A 15,790-nucleotide genomic window follows, 5' to 3' on the forward strand; every position below is an offset into this window, starting at 1 on the left:
TCTGGAGTGTGCCAAGGCTGGGGTGCCTTGCCAGCTCATTTCATGAACCGAAGCAGCGTCTGACTCAGTGGGACTCATCCTGGCTGCTCCAGGATTGAGGAACAGACGGTCGGGCAGATGCAGGTGGGCAGGAGAACCAAAGAGGCACCAAGGAGAAGTTGTGATTGCCTCCTGCCCGTGATTGCCCATCTGCACACAATCCTGAGCTCTGGGGGAAGGTCTGAGCACACCCAGGCACGGCAGGAGCTGGGATTTCATATTTTGGTTAATTATGCAGGGATAAGAGAGTGGGGTTGGCAGGAAGGGTACCTCAGGTGCAAAGCTGGGTGGGAGACAGGGTTTTAAATCTTCCCAAAGCAGCAGCACGAGTGAGATGTGTGACAGTGAGGAATGTGTGCTGGCAATAATGCTCCATTGATTCGTGCTCAACGTGGTAAATTTAGGAGCTGTTTCTACTCATTGCCGACACTGATTACTAGAAAAAGGCTCTGCTGCAGTGGAGTAAGGGAGCTGTCAGAGCCTGTTCCATCTCCCCTCACAGAGGCGCAGAGAAGCCAGCAGAGCTTTTCTCACATTAATATTGATGACAAAGCCCAAGAAACGATGTAAACATCAGAAAAGCCCCACTGAAGCAGGACTGTGATTGAGAATGGGTTGCGAGCTCAATGGCAGGGAAGGATCAGTTTCTCCCTGCACTGCCAGGCCAGCAGGGCAGAGGGGCAGAGGGGCAGGCACCCCCTGCCCACCCTGGCAGCACCCACTGGAACCAGTTTCCCCAGTCCCTGAGTGCCCAGCGGCACTGTGGGCACACTGTGGGCACGCTGGGGGCACACTGTGGGCACACTGTGGGCATTTCACCCACAGGGCTCAGTCCTGGAGCTCTGCACTGAGAACCAAGCTGCAGCAGGGACACAGGGCTGGCTTTGCTTGCACAGAGCATTCCTGATCCCAGCTCAGGCCCCAGAGTCTCAGGACTCAGGAGAAAGCAGCTCAGAGCAGCTTTCCCTCGCTTCAGCTTTCCCTTTGAAGGCAGCTTATTGCTGCCCAGGTTGTGAGAAGAGCTGGCTTGCTCAATCCTTTCCCATTGAAAAATAAAGTGCTATTTTTGTTCTCAGCACAGTGGCTGTAATTAATATTTGAGGAGGATGGCTCCCTTGTGCTCCAGATCATACAAATACAGAGGGAGATGTGCACATGTTGTGTGCAAATCACACCCCAACGGTGGACGTGGAGCATGCAGACGTGGAATTGGGGATTGGGCCCCACTCCTGGAGGTGTGCAGGGCTCTGAGAACCCTGGGACAGTGGAAGGTGTCCCTGCCCATGGCAGGGGTGGGAGCTGATGAGATCTTTCCAACCCAAACCATTCTGGGATTCCATGATCCTAACTACATGAGAAAACAAGCAAAATTCAATAATAGTAAGAAATGTTTTCCTTGGTGTAAACAAGGGGGGGAAAGGGCTGCCTGGTGGTGGGGTGCAATCTCGTTATCAAGGCTGCACATTTGCATATTAAAGGCTGAAAATGACTCAAGGTTTTATCATCTGCTGTTTTCCCATCTGATGTGGAACCTGTACCCACAGGCAGCATGAGAAAAGCAGCAGCAGTTTGTGACTGTGGGGTGGCAAAGGGAGCCACTGAACACAGAGCCCAGGGCTGGGGTGGGCATTGGGCTGCCAGGAGATGCTCAGAGTGCCCAGCAGGTCCTGGGGCTGGGGGCACTGCCAGGGTGTCACTGCCAGGGTGTCACTGCCAGGGTGTCACTGCCAGGGAATGTTCAGCAAACCCAGCATGGAGCACGTTCAGCAGCAGCAGCAGCTGCCTCCCCCCGTGTGTTCAGCATTTATAACTTGAATTATTTCACCTTTTTGTGAGGAGGCTGCAGAGCACAGACCCACCGAGAGCTCAGAGCCCATCTCCAGCCCACTGCTCAGGGCCTCACTGCTCAGGGCTCCAGGAGCCCTTCTCAAGGGCTTTCCGGGCAGGCACTTCAGCCAAATTTCACAGTGTCCTGAGGGCAGAAAGCCCGAGCTGCTCTGTGTTTGGATTCTGCTGCAGATGGCAGCCTGAGATGGAGGCAGCAGATCCCGGGGCGGTGGAGCGGGGAGGGAGCTGGGCATGGCTCTGAGCCTGCCCAGGAACAGATCTGAGCCTGAGCCTGCCCAGGAACAGATCTGAGCTTACCCAGGAACAGCTCTGAGCCTGCCCAGGAACAGATCTGAGCCTGAGCCTGCCCAGGAACAGATCTGAGCTTGCCCAGGAACAGCTCTGAGCCTGCCCAGGAACAGATCTGAGCTTACCCAGGAACGGCTCTGAGCGTCATTCCTGAGGCAGGATGGAAGGGCAGTGCCAACTTGCCCCTTTGGTGGAAGGGCAGTGCAAATTTGCCCCTTTAGCAGCAGTAATGAATTGTTTCCTCCTCTGGCAGGCAGTGATTTGACTTGCCACACGCCTCGTGGTAATTTCCCAGCAGGTTTAAATGTTGGAACAATGGCATTCTGTTGGATATTGATTTTAAAATAACTCTTCCACACTCAGCTGTAACTTTGGGAGGTGAATTACAGCCCTGGAGCGTGCTCTAATGGAGCAGTGGTAAATAGTTAAATAGACATGAGCAGTTTCTGCAGGTACTGTGTGTGCAGGAGAAGGCAGAGCTGGGCTGAAGGTGCTTCCATCACAGCGCTGGGACACGGCCTGAAGCAGCTGGGTTTGTCACAGCTATCCCCATTCCCAGACTCACAGATTGCTTTGGGGTGGAAAAGATTTTAGAGATCATCTTGATTTAGTCTCTGCCAGGGCAGGGCCACCTTCACTGTCCAGGCTGCTCCAAGCCATTCCAGCCTGGCCTTGGGCACTGCCAGGGGTCCAGGGCAGCCACAGCTGCCAGGGCCTGCCCACCCTCCCAGGGAAGAATTTCTTCCCAGTTCCAATCTAAACCTGCTCTCTTGCATTTGGGAGCCATTCCCCCATGTCCTGTCAGTCCACCCTTGGATGCACAGATTCCTCAAGAAATGGCAGTAAAAACCTCTCCTGTGATTTTCCTGGCATTAGAACAGGTGTGGGTTTATCCCTGGCTGGGGGCCGTGCGAATCCCATGCCAGTCCCGTGCCAGGGGAGCAGGGCTGGTGAGGATGGGTGCCCAGATGCCCCTGTGAGGATGAGGATGGTGTTGGCAGCCCCAAGCTCCTGCCAAGGCTCAGGCACTCAGCAGCTCCCTGTGCTCCTCTCCCCGCACACCCCACGGGCTGCAATTAGCTAAGGATCCTAATTAGTTTTGGCTAATTTGTTTCAGGGCCTTTCCTTCTCTTCCCCTCTCCTGCTCTGACTGGCAGTGGCTACTCTGTCCCTCATTTCCAGCTGATGGCTGTAAACTGATTACTTTTACTGGGTCAGCTCCGTTATGAAATTATCGTTTTATGAGACTAAAAATAGCCCCGATCCAGTCAGCACGCCAATCACTTCCCTTCATCTCCAATGAAAATGCAATGTTATCTTTAATCTGTATTTCTCAGGCACTCACTGGGAGGCAGGTTAGAAAGAAAAGAGGGGAAAAAAAGAAAGAGGAGATCAGAAAAAAAATCTGTAAATCAGTTGCTATAGATGCATCCCTGCCAAGGCTTCCACTGGTAAATTTAGCAGTCACGTTACAATTTTAGTCAGCACCATTTCTTAGCCTTATTCAAAATAATTCACTTCTCACACAATGAGTTACCCTAAAGGCAAGTTATTTTGTCTTGCACATTAAAAATGGTGCCTTTGCACATACGTGCAACTGTTACAAATATCCAAAGCCACAAAAAGCGTAAGGATGGATGATTTTTTTAAGATGGGAAAAAAAAATCCAGTGAATGCCACTTGCCCTAAGAATGAATAAAGGTATTTTAATACTTCTGGGGTTCTGGTGAATACAAATAGCTCAAAAATGAGATGCTTGCCTGAGATTTATATCAAGATAGAGAAGGGAAAGGTTCCATCTGTAGTTTCTGATACAAAGACATTTCGCACACAATATCTGTAAATCCATTAGGAGAAGAAAACTGATCCAGGTTTTGTATGAGATGAAGCTGCAGTGAAGAGAATGAAAGCTTAAGGAAATGGCCTCTTTGTGTAGCTCCATCAGCTCATGGCTTGATTGGACTTTCTATGTATTAAATTCAAGCAGCTCTTTGGCCCGTGGACATGAGGAATTGTTGGCTGTGTGGAAATGGTGAGAGTGATGAAATTCCAGCCCTTCCTTCACAAAGGAAACTCCCCACACCCCATCCAGCCTCTCACTGGTGATGTTAAATATGCAAAGTGGTGTTTCTAGCAGAAGTTTGTCCTGGTTCAGCGTAATGGCAGCTCCCAGAGCCCTGACACGCACGGCGTGACTCCTGGCCCAAGCAGCAATTTTCCCGGAGGAGCCGCCAATGGCAGCGCTCCAGAGACGAGTGATTATTTTCCTTGCCTTGCAAACTGCTCTCGGTGTGTGTGGAGAGGGTGAATGAAGGTTACTATCAGCCCCAGTGCTTGGCTGTGCAGAGATTCTGGTTGTGCAGAGATCAGCCCCAGTGCTCTGCTGTGCAGGGATCAGCCCCAGTGCTTTGCTGTGCAGGGATCAGCCCCAGTGCTTTGCTGTGCAGAGATTCTGGCTGTGCAGGGATCAGCCCCAGTGCTCTGCTCTGGCAGTGCAGGGATCAGCCCCAGTGCTTTGCTGTGCAGGATCAGCCCCAGTGCTTTGGCTGATCCCTTTGCTGTGCAGAGATCCGCATTGCTCTGCTGTGCTCGGGGCTCAGCCCGGCTGGCACCGCTCTGGCACCACGGCCCCCACGTGCCACAGCCCTGCTCACCCTCCATCCCTGCTCCTGGCCACCACTGAACACCAATAAAGTGAGAAAACCCCAGAAAATAAGTGTTTATAGCAGAACAGAGAAGTCTGATGTCCTTTCAGTGCGGGTGCTCAGGCGCCCGTTCTCTCGGGTTCCCTCTGATCCGCACTGGCAAAGGCAAAGCTGAGCCAAGACAACCCAAACCAGACCCTACACCCAAACCCTGCTCCCTACACACTCGGCTAATAAACCCTGTAAGAAATTGCAGCTCTTCCAATCAGGCTGTTGACACAAGCAGGCCAGCAGGGCTGTTTCATCGACTTTCCCGTGTTAACCTGGTTCCTTAAATGGATTCTGCAGGCGGGCCTGTGTTGTCCAAGTGCACTGAGCTGTGTCTGTCAGAGCACTGAGCAGAGCAGCCAGCCCTGAAGGGGAGAGAGTGCTCTCCAGGCCATTATGGTTGTGCAAATGGCGAGGGTGACAGGCAGCCAGAGAGCTTCTCCCAGAGCACCGGGGGCTGTGGAGCTCAGCTCTTCTGGGCAGAGGAACCTGCTCAGAGCATCCCTCAGGAGAACCAACCCCAACCCAGCCCAGCCCTGCTCCTCCCGCTGGGCACTGCTGCTCTCTGGGCAGAAACAGCCCAAAGGTCTCAGTGGCAATTCCTGCATGAGTATTCCCTCCTTACAGCACCTTCCAGAGCCTAAAGGAGCTCCAATGGCCCAAAGGTCTCAGTGAAAATTCCTCCAGGAATATTCCCTCCTTACAGCACCTTCCAGTGCCTAAAGGAGCTCCGAGAGAGCCTTAATGGCCCAAAGGTCTCAGTGGCAATTCCTGCATGAGCATTCCCTCCTTACAGCACCTTCCAGAGCCTAAAGGAGCTCCGAGAGAGCTCCTTGAAACCAGCTGAAATTGAAATGCAGGACAGTTTTATGTTTACAATTTGCTGCCTCTGCTGCAGGTCATGGACTCTGCCTAGGAGTCTGAAACATACTGCTGCTGTCAGATTAAATGAAAACAGCTGTAAAAAGCCCAGAAAAACACTTTCTCTGGGCAAAACTGGCGTGGGGTTTAGTGGGGGGACAGAGGTTTCGTGTCTGTGCTGCGTGTGAGGGGAAGCAGCAGAACCTGAGGCTTCCCCTAAAAGTGAATAAAACTGAATATTGTGTGGGGCTGAAGCAGCCTGGGCTGGTGGGAAGTGCCCTTGCCCATGGCTGGGGATGGAATGAGCTGGGTTTAAGGTCCCTTCCCACCCCAGCCGTTCTGTGAGTCCATGAAAACCAATGCACCAAGGAGCCAAATTCACTGTAATTCACCCATTTCTGCAGAGGTGTGAACCCTGAATTCACAGGGTGCACACTGAATTAGCCAAGAGCCAGGGCAGGGACGAGGGGCTGGGCTGGGCTGGCCCTGCTGCTCCTGGCAGCACCTGCACTGCTGAGCTGGGGCAGGGCACAGGAGGGCTCTGGCACAGAGGGGAGATGGGGAGCTGCTGGCCTCCCGAGGAAAATGCTTCTGCATGAATTGGAGAGCTGAGTTTGAATTAATTTTGAGTAGTTGTTTCAGTAATTCAGATTGATTTAAGATGCGCCGAAGAATAATGCTTTCATTATAAAGCCTCCTGAGCAAAATTTAAATTGTGTTGAATTAAAAACAGCCTCTGTTAAAGCAGGGCTGGTGAGCACAGCAGAGGGATGGGAGATGCAGGGTCAGGATAATTTAATTCTTTTGCTTTGTTTCCCACTCCAGAAAAGCTGCTGCACCTGTCTCCCTGGGTTGTTAGCTGCCTAAGGAGCCTGCAAGGCATCCTGAATTTCTCTAAACTGATTTCATGGTAACCTCACCAAAACCAGTGCTTATTTATTGTGCTGGGCTTCACCTTCAGGAGGAAATGCATTTTTATTGCATTTTATTTATGGGTCAGTCTGGAAATGTGATTGTATCCCAAAGATACTTGGGAGTCTGGGAGGGCAGTTGGTGCACAGGACAGTGGAGGGTTAATGGTCTCCTGCTGTTGGCTTTGTTTGTTTGCTTGTCGTGAGTAAACCTTGGTTTGACACAAATGGAGCTAATCCTATAACAGGGAAAAAGTTATCCTGCACCTTGCAGATCACTCCTCTAAGGCACTCCGTCACAGCAGTGCTGGGGTTCCAGCCTCAGGGAAAGCTGCACTTATCTGGGTTTAAATGTACTGGTGGTGAAAACAAGGTACTTATATATATATAGATTTGAGTTAAAAACTGTCATGCTTCATAGTTTCTTGTTCTAAATGCTGGCTGAATTATAAGGGAAAAGGCAGGGAATGTTTAAGATCTGGATAAGAGCTCTGAGTGCTGCTGAAAGCCAGCAGTGGAGTGGCCAGCACTGAGGAGGGCAGGGCTGATGGGCTGGGAGCACGCTGGATGCATTCTGTGCAGCAGGAATTGCCATCTCTCATCAGCAATGAGATCCTTCCAAACAGACTGAAAAGGCTTCTGAGGAGAGATGTGTATGAAATACTGTCTGAAAGTGCCAGTGTGTCAGAGCTGGAAGGGTTTTTGGGGAGATGAAGGGGCCAGGTGGGTTAGCCCTGGATGCTGAGCCCCCACCCCACTCAGGGGGAGTCAGGAAGGTGGACACAGCCTCAAAGTCCCAAATCAGTAACACCCAAAGCCTCAGCCCTCAGACTTTACAGCATTTTCTAGGTCCCTTCCCAGTGAACCCTTACAAAGCCGTGTTTAAATGTCTAATTTCTTAAATCCATGTCAGCTCATTTCCAGCACTTGTTCCTCTGTGATTTCTGTGATTACAACAAATTGAGAACGCCCTGAGGTCCCTGGGAGCGCTGGGTTTGTCCCTGTGCTCAGAAAGGGAGGGAAGGGACCCAAATCCAGCCCAGCCCGGGGGGAGCAGAGCCCCAGCTGCTTTCCAGAACGTTCTGCACGTCCTGGGGCCCTTCCCAGCCCACCCAGGCCAGCCCTGACCCCAGCTCCTGTCACAAAGGCGTTACAGCATGAGTGGGAACGGGTGTGCAGGCTCTGAGTGTGAACGGGTGTGCAGGCTCTGAGTGTGAACGGGTGTGCAGGCTCTGAGTGTGAACGGGCGTGCAGGCTGTGTCTGAGTGTGAACAGGTGTGCAGGCTGTGTCTGAGTGTGAACGGGTGTGCAGGCTCTGAGTGTGAACGGGTGTGCAGGCTGTGTCTGAGCATGAATGGCTGTGCAGGCTCTGAGTGTGAACGGGTGTGCAGGCTCTGAGTGTGAATGGGTGTGCAGGCTCTGAGTGTGAACAGGTGTGCAGGCTCTGAGTGTGAACGGGCGTGCAGGCTGTGTCTGAGTGTGAACAGGTGTGCAGGCTCTGAGTGTGAATGGGTGTGCAGGCTGTGTCCGTGCCAGGATGGTGTGATCATTATTAAAGGGAACCTGGAAATATTATATCCATATAATTATGTCATCTCCAAAGCTGGATTTTCTTGAAGGAGCCACCCAAGGCAGGTGTCCCTGCTCAGACCCTGTGGTGGGGACAGGAGGGGGCACTGACCAGTATGGACCAGTCAGAGCATGGAGAGCTGAGCTGGGGCAGGGCTGGGATGCAAAGCCCAGCTTTGGTTTCTGAGTTTTACCTTCCCCAGGGGAAGGAACAGCATCTGCCATAAACCTGCAAAGTTTGCTTCGTTATTAAAAAGGAATAATAGGAGATCTTTAGGTGACTATGACAAACAGGTTCTACACTTGCACTTAATGAAGGAATTCAGACTTTCAGTTGTCATATGCCCAGATTCGGCGCCTTTCTGACAGCTGAATTATGATTTTAATAATTGAAAAGTGCTACTGTGAGCCTGTTCATGTATAATAGGCACAGAGAAGTGTTTAAAATCAAAAGCAGTTTAGAGAAAAAGTGGTCCCTGCTTTACAAGGAGGAAATTGTCTACATCTGAGTATTAAACCGTGTGAGCTCTCCAGTGGGAAAACTCTTTGCAAAGTAACTCTAGATTTCCTGCACTGTTTTGCTATGTGAGATGGGGAGATTGCTCTCGATCCTGGTTCTGTGTGTGCCCCAAGAGCAGCCTGCAATGCCCCCTTTCCTCTGCACAGCCTTGTCAGGGTGAGGATTTGGCCATTCTGCTCCCAGGGGTTTTGGTTCAGAGCAGCAGAAGCGCAAATCTATAATCTCAGTCGCAACATCTGTGAGACAGAAATGAAACACAAGGGGGAAAAGATCCCTCCAGGCTACATTGCCCTTGCTTTGATTTCATTATCTTTGTACCTGTCCCTGGGAATGTTTGAAATTCCTCTGCAGCCGCCACAGCACGCTTGGTTCTCAAACTCACAGCTAAGCACAGACAAGAAGCCCCTCTCCTGCTCAGCTGAGTAAAAACCAGATCACATCCTGGCCATCACTGTACAGTGACCCACAACATCCACCTGGATCCAGCCAATCTGTGCTTCCTGGCAAGTCAAGGGGAGAAACAAGGACTGAGACACGAGGGACCCATCAGCAGCTTGGTGTGAGACGCGTGGCCGGACCCAGTGTCAGAGCGAGCAGAGCTCCTCTCCAGCCCCTGCACTTGGGGCACTTCTCCCTCCTGCAGGGATGAATCAGATCCTGCTACTCCACCACTCTGCTCCTCCTGCACCCGCTTGCCATGGTGCCGAGCATTTGTCAGGTGGGTGTGAGAGCTTTTTCTGGTTTACACAACCACACGCAAACTGCAGGAGTTGTAAGGCAAGGAATAATCAAGCCCTGAACACTTCCAGCCCCTTCTCGAACATGCACCCGGGAAAACGCTGAGGAGGAGCTGAAGTCAAGCTCCCCGTACACGCTTGCCTGCTGCTCAGGAAAAGGAAAAGTAATACTCACCCCAGCGTTGTCATGGTTACAATAGTGTACCAAAAGGAAGCAGGAATACTGGTGAATTTGCTCGCCGAGGACCCTTTCTCCGCATAAAACATCACAGTTGCAAAGATGATGATTGCCATAGTGAGGGAAAAGAGGAGAAAGCCAAGCTCGGAGGCACAGCTCTTCAAAGTGTAGCCCAAGATTCTCAGGCCTTGGGAATGGCGGGAGAACTTGAAAATCCTGAAAACCCTGAAAACCCTCAGCGTGACGAAGGCGCCGCTGACGTCCTCGTTGTTGGTCATGACCAGGCCGATGTAGTAGGGCATGATGGCCACCACGTCGATGATGCTCATGACGCTGCGGATGAAGCGGTAGCGGCTGGGCGCCGCGAACAGCCGCAGCAGGTACTCGACGGTGAAGATCATCACGCACGCCGTGTCCAGGCAGAAGAAGGCCACGGCGTAGCGCTCCCCGCAGGGCAGCTCCTTGCTCCCTGGCACGGAGCCGCAGGGCACCGTCTCCACCACGTTGGTGATCACCGAGACGGCGATGAAGAACCCGGTGACGTAGTAAAAGACTAAGGCTAAGGTGCTGGTGTGGGGGTTCTCGAAGGCGCGCCACATGGTCTGCCGGAAGCTCAGCGAGGGCATGGAGCCCTCCTGGTTGTTCTCCGAGTCGTTGTCGTCCATCAGGCGCTCGGCGTTCTCCCGCTTCCTGTCCTTGTACTCTTCGTAGCAGCAGTCCCCGATGATCTCGGGCAGGATCCCGTAGAAGGCCAGCTCTTCGTCGTAGGCAGAGATGCACTCGTACCGGGGGTAGTGCAGCTTGCCAGTTCTGTAAAAATTGAGGATGCACCTGAAGACCTCGGGGTCCCGGTCAAAGAAGTACTCCTTGGTGTCTTCGTTGAAGAAGAACTCCTTCTCCGTGCTGCCCAGGAGAGTGTCCGGGTACCTCTCCAGTGTAGTCCTCCAGGTCTGGAAGCGCCTGCCGCTCACGTTGAGGATGATGAGCTCATCCTGCCTCTTGTTCTTCTCCGTGGGCGCCAGCGGCATGGGGCAGTTGGCCACCGGCATCCATCCTATGGCGGCCGCCCTGGCGAAGGGCAGCCAGGCTGCCACCCCTGCTGCCATGGTGAGCCCGGGCGCGTTAGTGCAGGCGGGGCTGGGGAGGCTGCTGGGGGCTGCTGCGGGTCACACCAGTTCCATCTGGAACACAGAGGAGAAGAGAACACAGCACACAGTCACGCCCTGCCCCGGTGGGTGGGAGAGCCCAGGACCAGCACAGGCACCAGACACTGGTGGAGGATGATGTTGAACAAGGCATGTGATAATCAGCTCAGCGGGGCTATGGCATTCTTATAGATGGAAAGTTTGAATAGCAAATGATTCCTCATTAAAAGCATTTTAAAAGTAGCATAAACACAGTAATTTATATTTGCTTCCTCACAAACAAGACTAATCCATAATTCCCCAGGTGTAAGCCTCCTGTGCTCATCAGTTTAACTACAGCTGTCAAGAAAGAGCTGGGAACTCCAGTGGAATCAGCCTGCAGTGGAATCACACACCACGAGAGCCCACGACTGGGCTTAACTGCATTTCCATTTCTAGCCATGAGTTTGTTTTATCTTTTTGATCTTTGGTCAGAGTTCTTACAGTCTTTAACTTTTGTTTTAACTTGCTTTTACTTCCATATCTCTAGTGCTTTTCTAATTCTGCCATGAAATTATCTGAAGAAAGGTGCCATTATCATATAAAATGCATTAGGAGCCCTATCAAAAGTCAATTTATCAATGGAAATTCCATTGATACCAATGACTCAGGCCCTCAAAGCCTAATTGTCTATTTGTAGGCAGTTTTACTCTAAAGTTTTTAACTTACATGAAAGCTGCCATTCCAGCCAGTACGGCTGCAGCATTATTGATTCCAATGGGCCATCAAAATACTGAATAAAAAATGATGGAATGAGTCTGTGGTGAAAATGCCTGAAGTGCTTGCAGAAATGCTCTCCCTCTTCAGGGCAAATTAACATTCATCACCTCAATGTGGAGCATCTTCCCATGCAATTTTACTGTCTAAAGGACAATTGAGATCCCTCGTGCGAGCATCTCGCCGCCGCTGAAGAGCTTTGGTAATTACAGAACATGTAATAACCCACAGTGCTGCTCATCCCAAGGAGACGCTTTGCTTATCTGCACGGCACTGGAGCAAACATCTCCCAGGATTTCCCTCCCAGGAACTGCTCAGTGGTACAAAGCACCACCACTTTTCTGTCCCCCCAGAGAGGGAATTTACTGCCGGGCTGCCCTGGGGAGCAGTGGCAGAGCTCAGCACTGGAGCCTTCTCTGCTGGCTCAAAGGGCATCTCCAGGGGCTCTCACTGCACCTTCTACCACCAGTGTGGATCTTGTCACTTTCATGGAACACTTAACAACAGGAGGCAGCAAAATAGGAATTGTGTCATCCATTAATCACCAAATATATACAAATGCATATAGATACTCAAGAAACCAAGAAAAGGAATCTTGTTCCCGCTTTCCCTGCTGGCAAACTGTCTTCTCTGTTTTTTAGTTTCACTCAGCACCACCACCAGCGTCCTTCTCCAGGACTGACTGGTGACCTGACCACTTTCAGCACACTGGATCCTCATCTCCCCTGATTTCTCAGGGGAACCACATCAGAAATCTCTTCTGTACTTTCATAACTTTGGTTGTGGATTCCAGGTTACCTACATTAGCAGCTGAGGCACTATAAATACTTCACATATAATTGTTCCAATAAAGCACTGGTAACTCATAAGTGACTTACACATTTTAAAATCAATTTTTGAAAGATAAAATGGGTCCTTCCATGCTGGCAGTATATGTGGGGAAGCTATAAATACCTCAGCGATGAAAGGGACAGGAGATTAAAGCAAAAGAGAAAGAAAGGGGAATTCTTCTGTGGAAGTTCAGTTCCTGTTTCTCTGGGTCCAAGAGATGCAGCGGGTCAGAACAATGGAGCGCATGCAGCTTCATTCTCAGAGTTACTGAACCTGCCCCATCTGATCCTCAAAATACACACAAGAGAACAAGAGGAGTCTTTCTCTAAATTATCTGGAGGACCACGAGTGAGAAATTAAATCCCCTTTAGTAGAGGTTTTGCTTTTTCTTGTCCACGAGTCCTTGGAACCCTACCACTCCCTCAAGGAAGGGAAAGAAAACTGGGAGAGAGAGAGGACTGGATTTATAATTCTGACCTGCACAACCTAAGCCGAGTGAAAAAAAGATGAAGCAGCCAGTTCCTCTAGAATGTAGAATTCCAGAATGTAGAAAGAATCCCCCTTTTCTGCCTGCTTGGATTTTGGTAACTGCCAACCAGTCTGTTTAGGCTGGAAAGCAATTGGCTGGACTCAAAATCTAATGTACTGTTGACAGTGTCTGGAGCTCTCATAGAAAACAGACACACTCTAATTCTAACAAGCATATATTTAGCTATATCCATATTTCTAATTTTAATTACCATAATTTCTGCATGTAATTTAAAAGGAACTGGTTCACAGCAGACCGGCACCCTGCTGATGACATTTAGAAGACCTGGTACACAAAATAGAATCATTTGCCTCCTGGTTTAAAAAAGTATCTGCAGAGAGAAGAATCTGTTTTCTTCAGATAACTATGAGGACAAGGAAATAGCCAAGGAAATCTGGAGAAAAGGCTGAGAGGAGCCCCCTGTCCCTGCCAGCACTCCTGACCCCGCTGCGTCCCTCCCGAGCAGCGCTGGCTCCGCTGCAGCCGCTCCAAAATACCCCAAAAAACCCCAAAAAACCCCCCAAAACCCTGACAGCCAAATTCCGACCCAGCCTGGGTCAGGACAGCTCAGGAGGAAAATCTGGCAGAGAACAGAAATGACTGTTCACCCAAAGGGTCCAGAAATAAAGGATGGATTCTTACCACTGTAGCTCCACACTGATCAATGTCTCTTCATCATCTCAAGAGAGCAGAGACAAACCAAAAATCTCAGAGTTTCCCTTTCTAGAAGCAGACAGGGCTGTTCTGAAATCGGACTGATAAGCACACTGCAAGTTTCTTGATGAGACAGTGCTAATGGGAGTGAGGAGCCTGGAGATCATTCCTTCTTCCCTCTCCTGTCCTTGTTGGGTCAGGCTCAGGCAGCAAAGAGACCTTTGCTTTACAGCAAAATATGTGAGCCAAAGGCTCGGTGTCTTCTGTCAGCCACACATTCCTTCCCCTTCGCAGCCGCACCAGAAAACAAAACTTTCTGCACAACGCTCCCTCCCTCAGTCTGCTGGGGAGATTCGGGAGCAAAAGCAACAGGCTCAGGATAAACGCACACAAACTTCTCCCCTCCCTCCGCGCCGAGAGCCCCATCTTGCAGCGCTGCCTTACCTGGAGGGAGGGACCCTGGGCGCCCAGAGTGGGGCTGGATGTGGGGAACGGAGAAGGGGAGCAGGCACTCCTGGGGATGGAAGGTGAGCTGTGCCGCCTGCTCTTCCTCCCTCTCCGAACGCCGTCAGCAGCAATCAGTAAATGTGCTCATCATTGAGAAAGTATATATAGAGAGATGACTAAACAGCTTCTCCCTCGTCGCTGCCGAGGCTCTCGCTGCCTCTCCCGAGCTGGCAGGCGCTGCCCCCTCCCCTGGCAGCGCTCGCCGTGCCCTCGCTGCCCAGCCCAGCCCAGGCGGGCACGGACCCGGGGCAGGGGAGGCAGAGCCGCGCCAAGGGCGCTGTGCGCTGGCACAGCAAACGGAGCCGGTAAATAAATACCCGGCAGAGCCTACCCTGCATGCTAATGTGCCAGGGGGAGATGCAGGGGGGACAGCAGGGGATGAACTTCAGGGCTCCATCGCGGAGCTCCTGTGCGTGTGTCCCTGCTGGCTGCCGGTCGGGCGGGACAGGGCAGAGGGATCCCTTCTGCACAGGAACACGAGCTGTTCCTCCAGCGCCGCGAACCCACACCCAGCGCCTCGGCCAGGGCGGGCGGCTACATTCGGGAACAAGAAGAAATCACTGGGATTTAAACCGATCTTTCCCTATCTTCTCCTTTCTTCCTTCTCACCAGCCTTCTCTTTCCCCCTCGTCCTGCCGTTCTGGCTCGCCCTGCTCCTTGGCAGCCCTTCCCAGTCCTGTCTGCACGCCGCCTCAGCATCCCTTCCATCCCCGCTCAGAAGTTGGGCTCGGCCCGCTCCGAGACCCGGCGGCCTCGCTCATTTATCCATCTGCTGTCGCATCTCCATTAAGTGAATAGCCACAAGCCCGGATCGGAGCGAGCCAGCCTCGCCCTGCCGCGCCGGGCAGCTCCGGGCGGCGACGGACGCGCCGCAGCGATACTTGACGACTTCCATAAAGTCACAGCGATCCGTGCGGGAGCGAGCGGGGCTCGGCCGCCTCTCCATCGCCGCCTGGGCGGCTGGGCACGGGCTTAGCGCCGGCAGCACGGGCCGTGCGGGGCTGGCACCGGCTGTGCGGGACTGTGCGGGGCTGGCACCGGCCGTGCGGGGCTGTGCGGGGCTGTGCGGGGCTGGCAGCGGCTGTGCGGGGCTGGCACCGGCTGTGCGGGGCCGTGCGGGGCTGTGCGGGGCCGTGCGGGGCTGTGCGGGGCTGGCACCGGCTGTGCGGGGCCGTGCGGGGCTGTGCGGGGCTGGCACCGGCTGTGCGGGACTGTGCGGGGCTGTGCGGGGCCGTGCGGGGCTGGCACCGGCTGTGCGGGGCTGGCACCGGTTATGCGGCCACGGGCCGGCATCGGCAGCGCCGAGGGGCGGGAGGGGAGCGGGGCACAGGGTGGGAGCGGCCGGGGGCACCCCTGGCCCCGCTGCCCCCGCCCCGCCCGCAGGTGAAGCCGGGGGTCGGTGTGCCCGCACCCCCGCCCGGTGTCCCCGCACCCGGGGCCGCTCCCCTCCCGTCCCTCCCTCCCGGCGGACCCCCTCACCTCCGCAGGGCGCTCCCGGCCGCGGCCGCCCGCCCGGAGCCTCCGCGGCCATGCGGCTGCCGGCAGCGGAGCGCGGGGCTGGCGGAGTGCGCGGGCGCGGGGCGGCGGCGGCGAGCGGCGGGGAGCGGTGGCAGCGATGGGGAGCGGTGGCAGAGATGGGGAGCGGTGGCAGAGATGGCAGAGACGGCAGAGACGGCAGAGACGGCAGAGATGGCAGAGATGGCAGAGACGGCAGCGGTGGCAGC

At 53.2% G+C, this 15,790-nt stretch overlaps 1 protein-coding gene across 3 annotated transcripts in view; it reads right to left on the reverse strand.

Moving 5' to 3' along the window:
* KCND3 (potassium voltage-gated channel subfamily D member 3) overlaps nt 1-15,616 on the reverse strand; it is an 86,900-nt gene extending 71,284 nt beyond the window's left edge. For 2 of the 3 annotated variants that reach the window (XM_063178245.1, XM_063178243.1), the window contains exons 1-2: nt 14,004-14,244; nt 9,642-10,825 (exon numbers count right to left, since the gene is read on the reverse strand). In XM_063178245.1, coding sequence (XP_063034315.1) covers nt 9,642-10,750 — 1,109 coding nt within the window. In that variant the 5' untranslated portion in view covers nt 10,751-10,825; nt 14,004-14,244. Of the gene's footprint in view, nt 1-9,641; nt 10,826-14,003; nt 14,245-15,545 lie in introns of those variants that run through there. The other variant, XM_063178244.1, reaches the window with a different exon arrangement.
* Nucleotides 15,617-15,790: the final 174 nt, after the last annotated feature.

This window comes from Melospiza melodia, chromosome 28, assembly GCF_035770615.1.
Source record: "Melospiza melodia melodia isolate bMelMel2 chromosome 28, bMelMel2.pri, whole genome shotgun sequence".
Lineage (NCBI taxonomy): Eukaryota > Metazoa > Chordata > Aves > Passeriformes > Passerellidae > Melospiza > Melospiza melodia.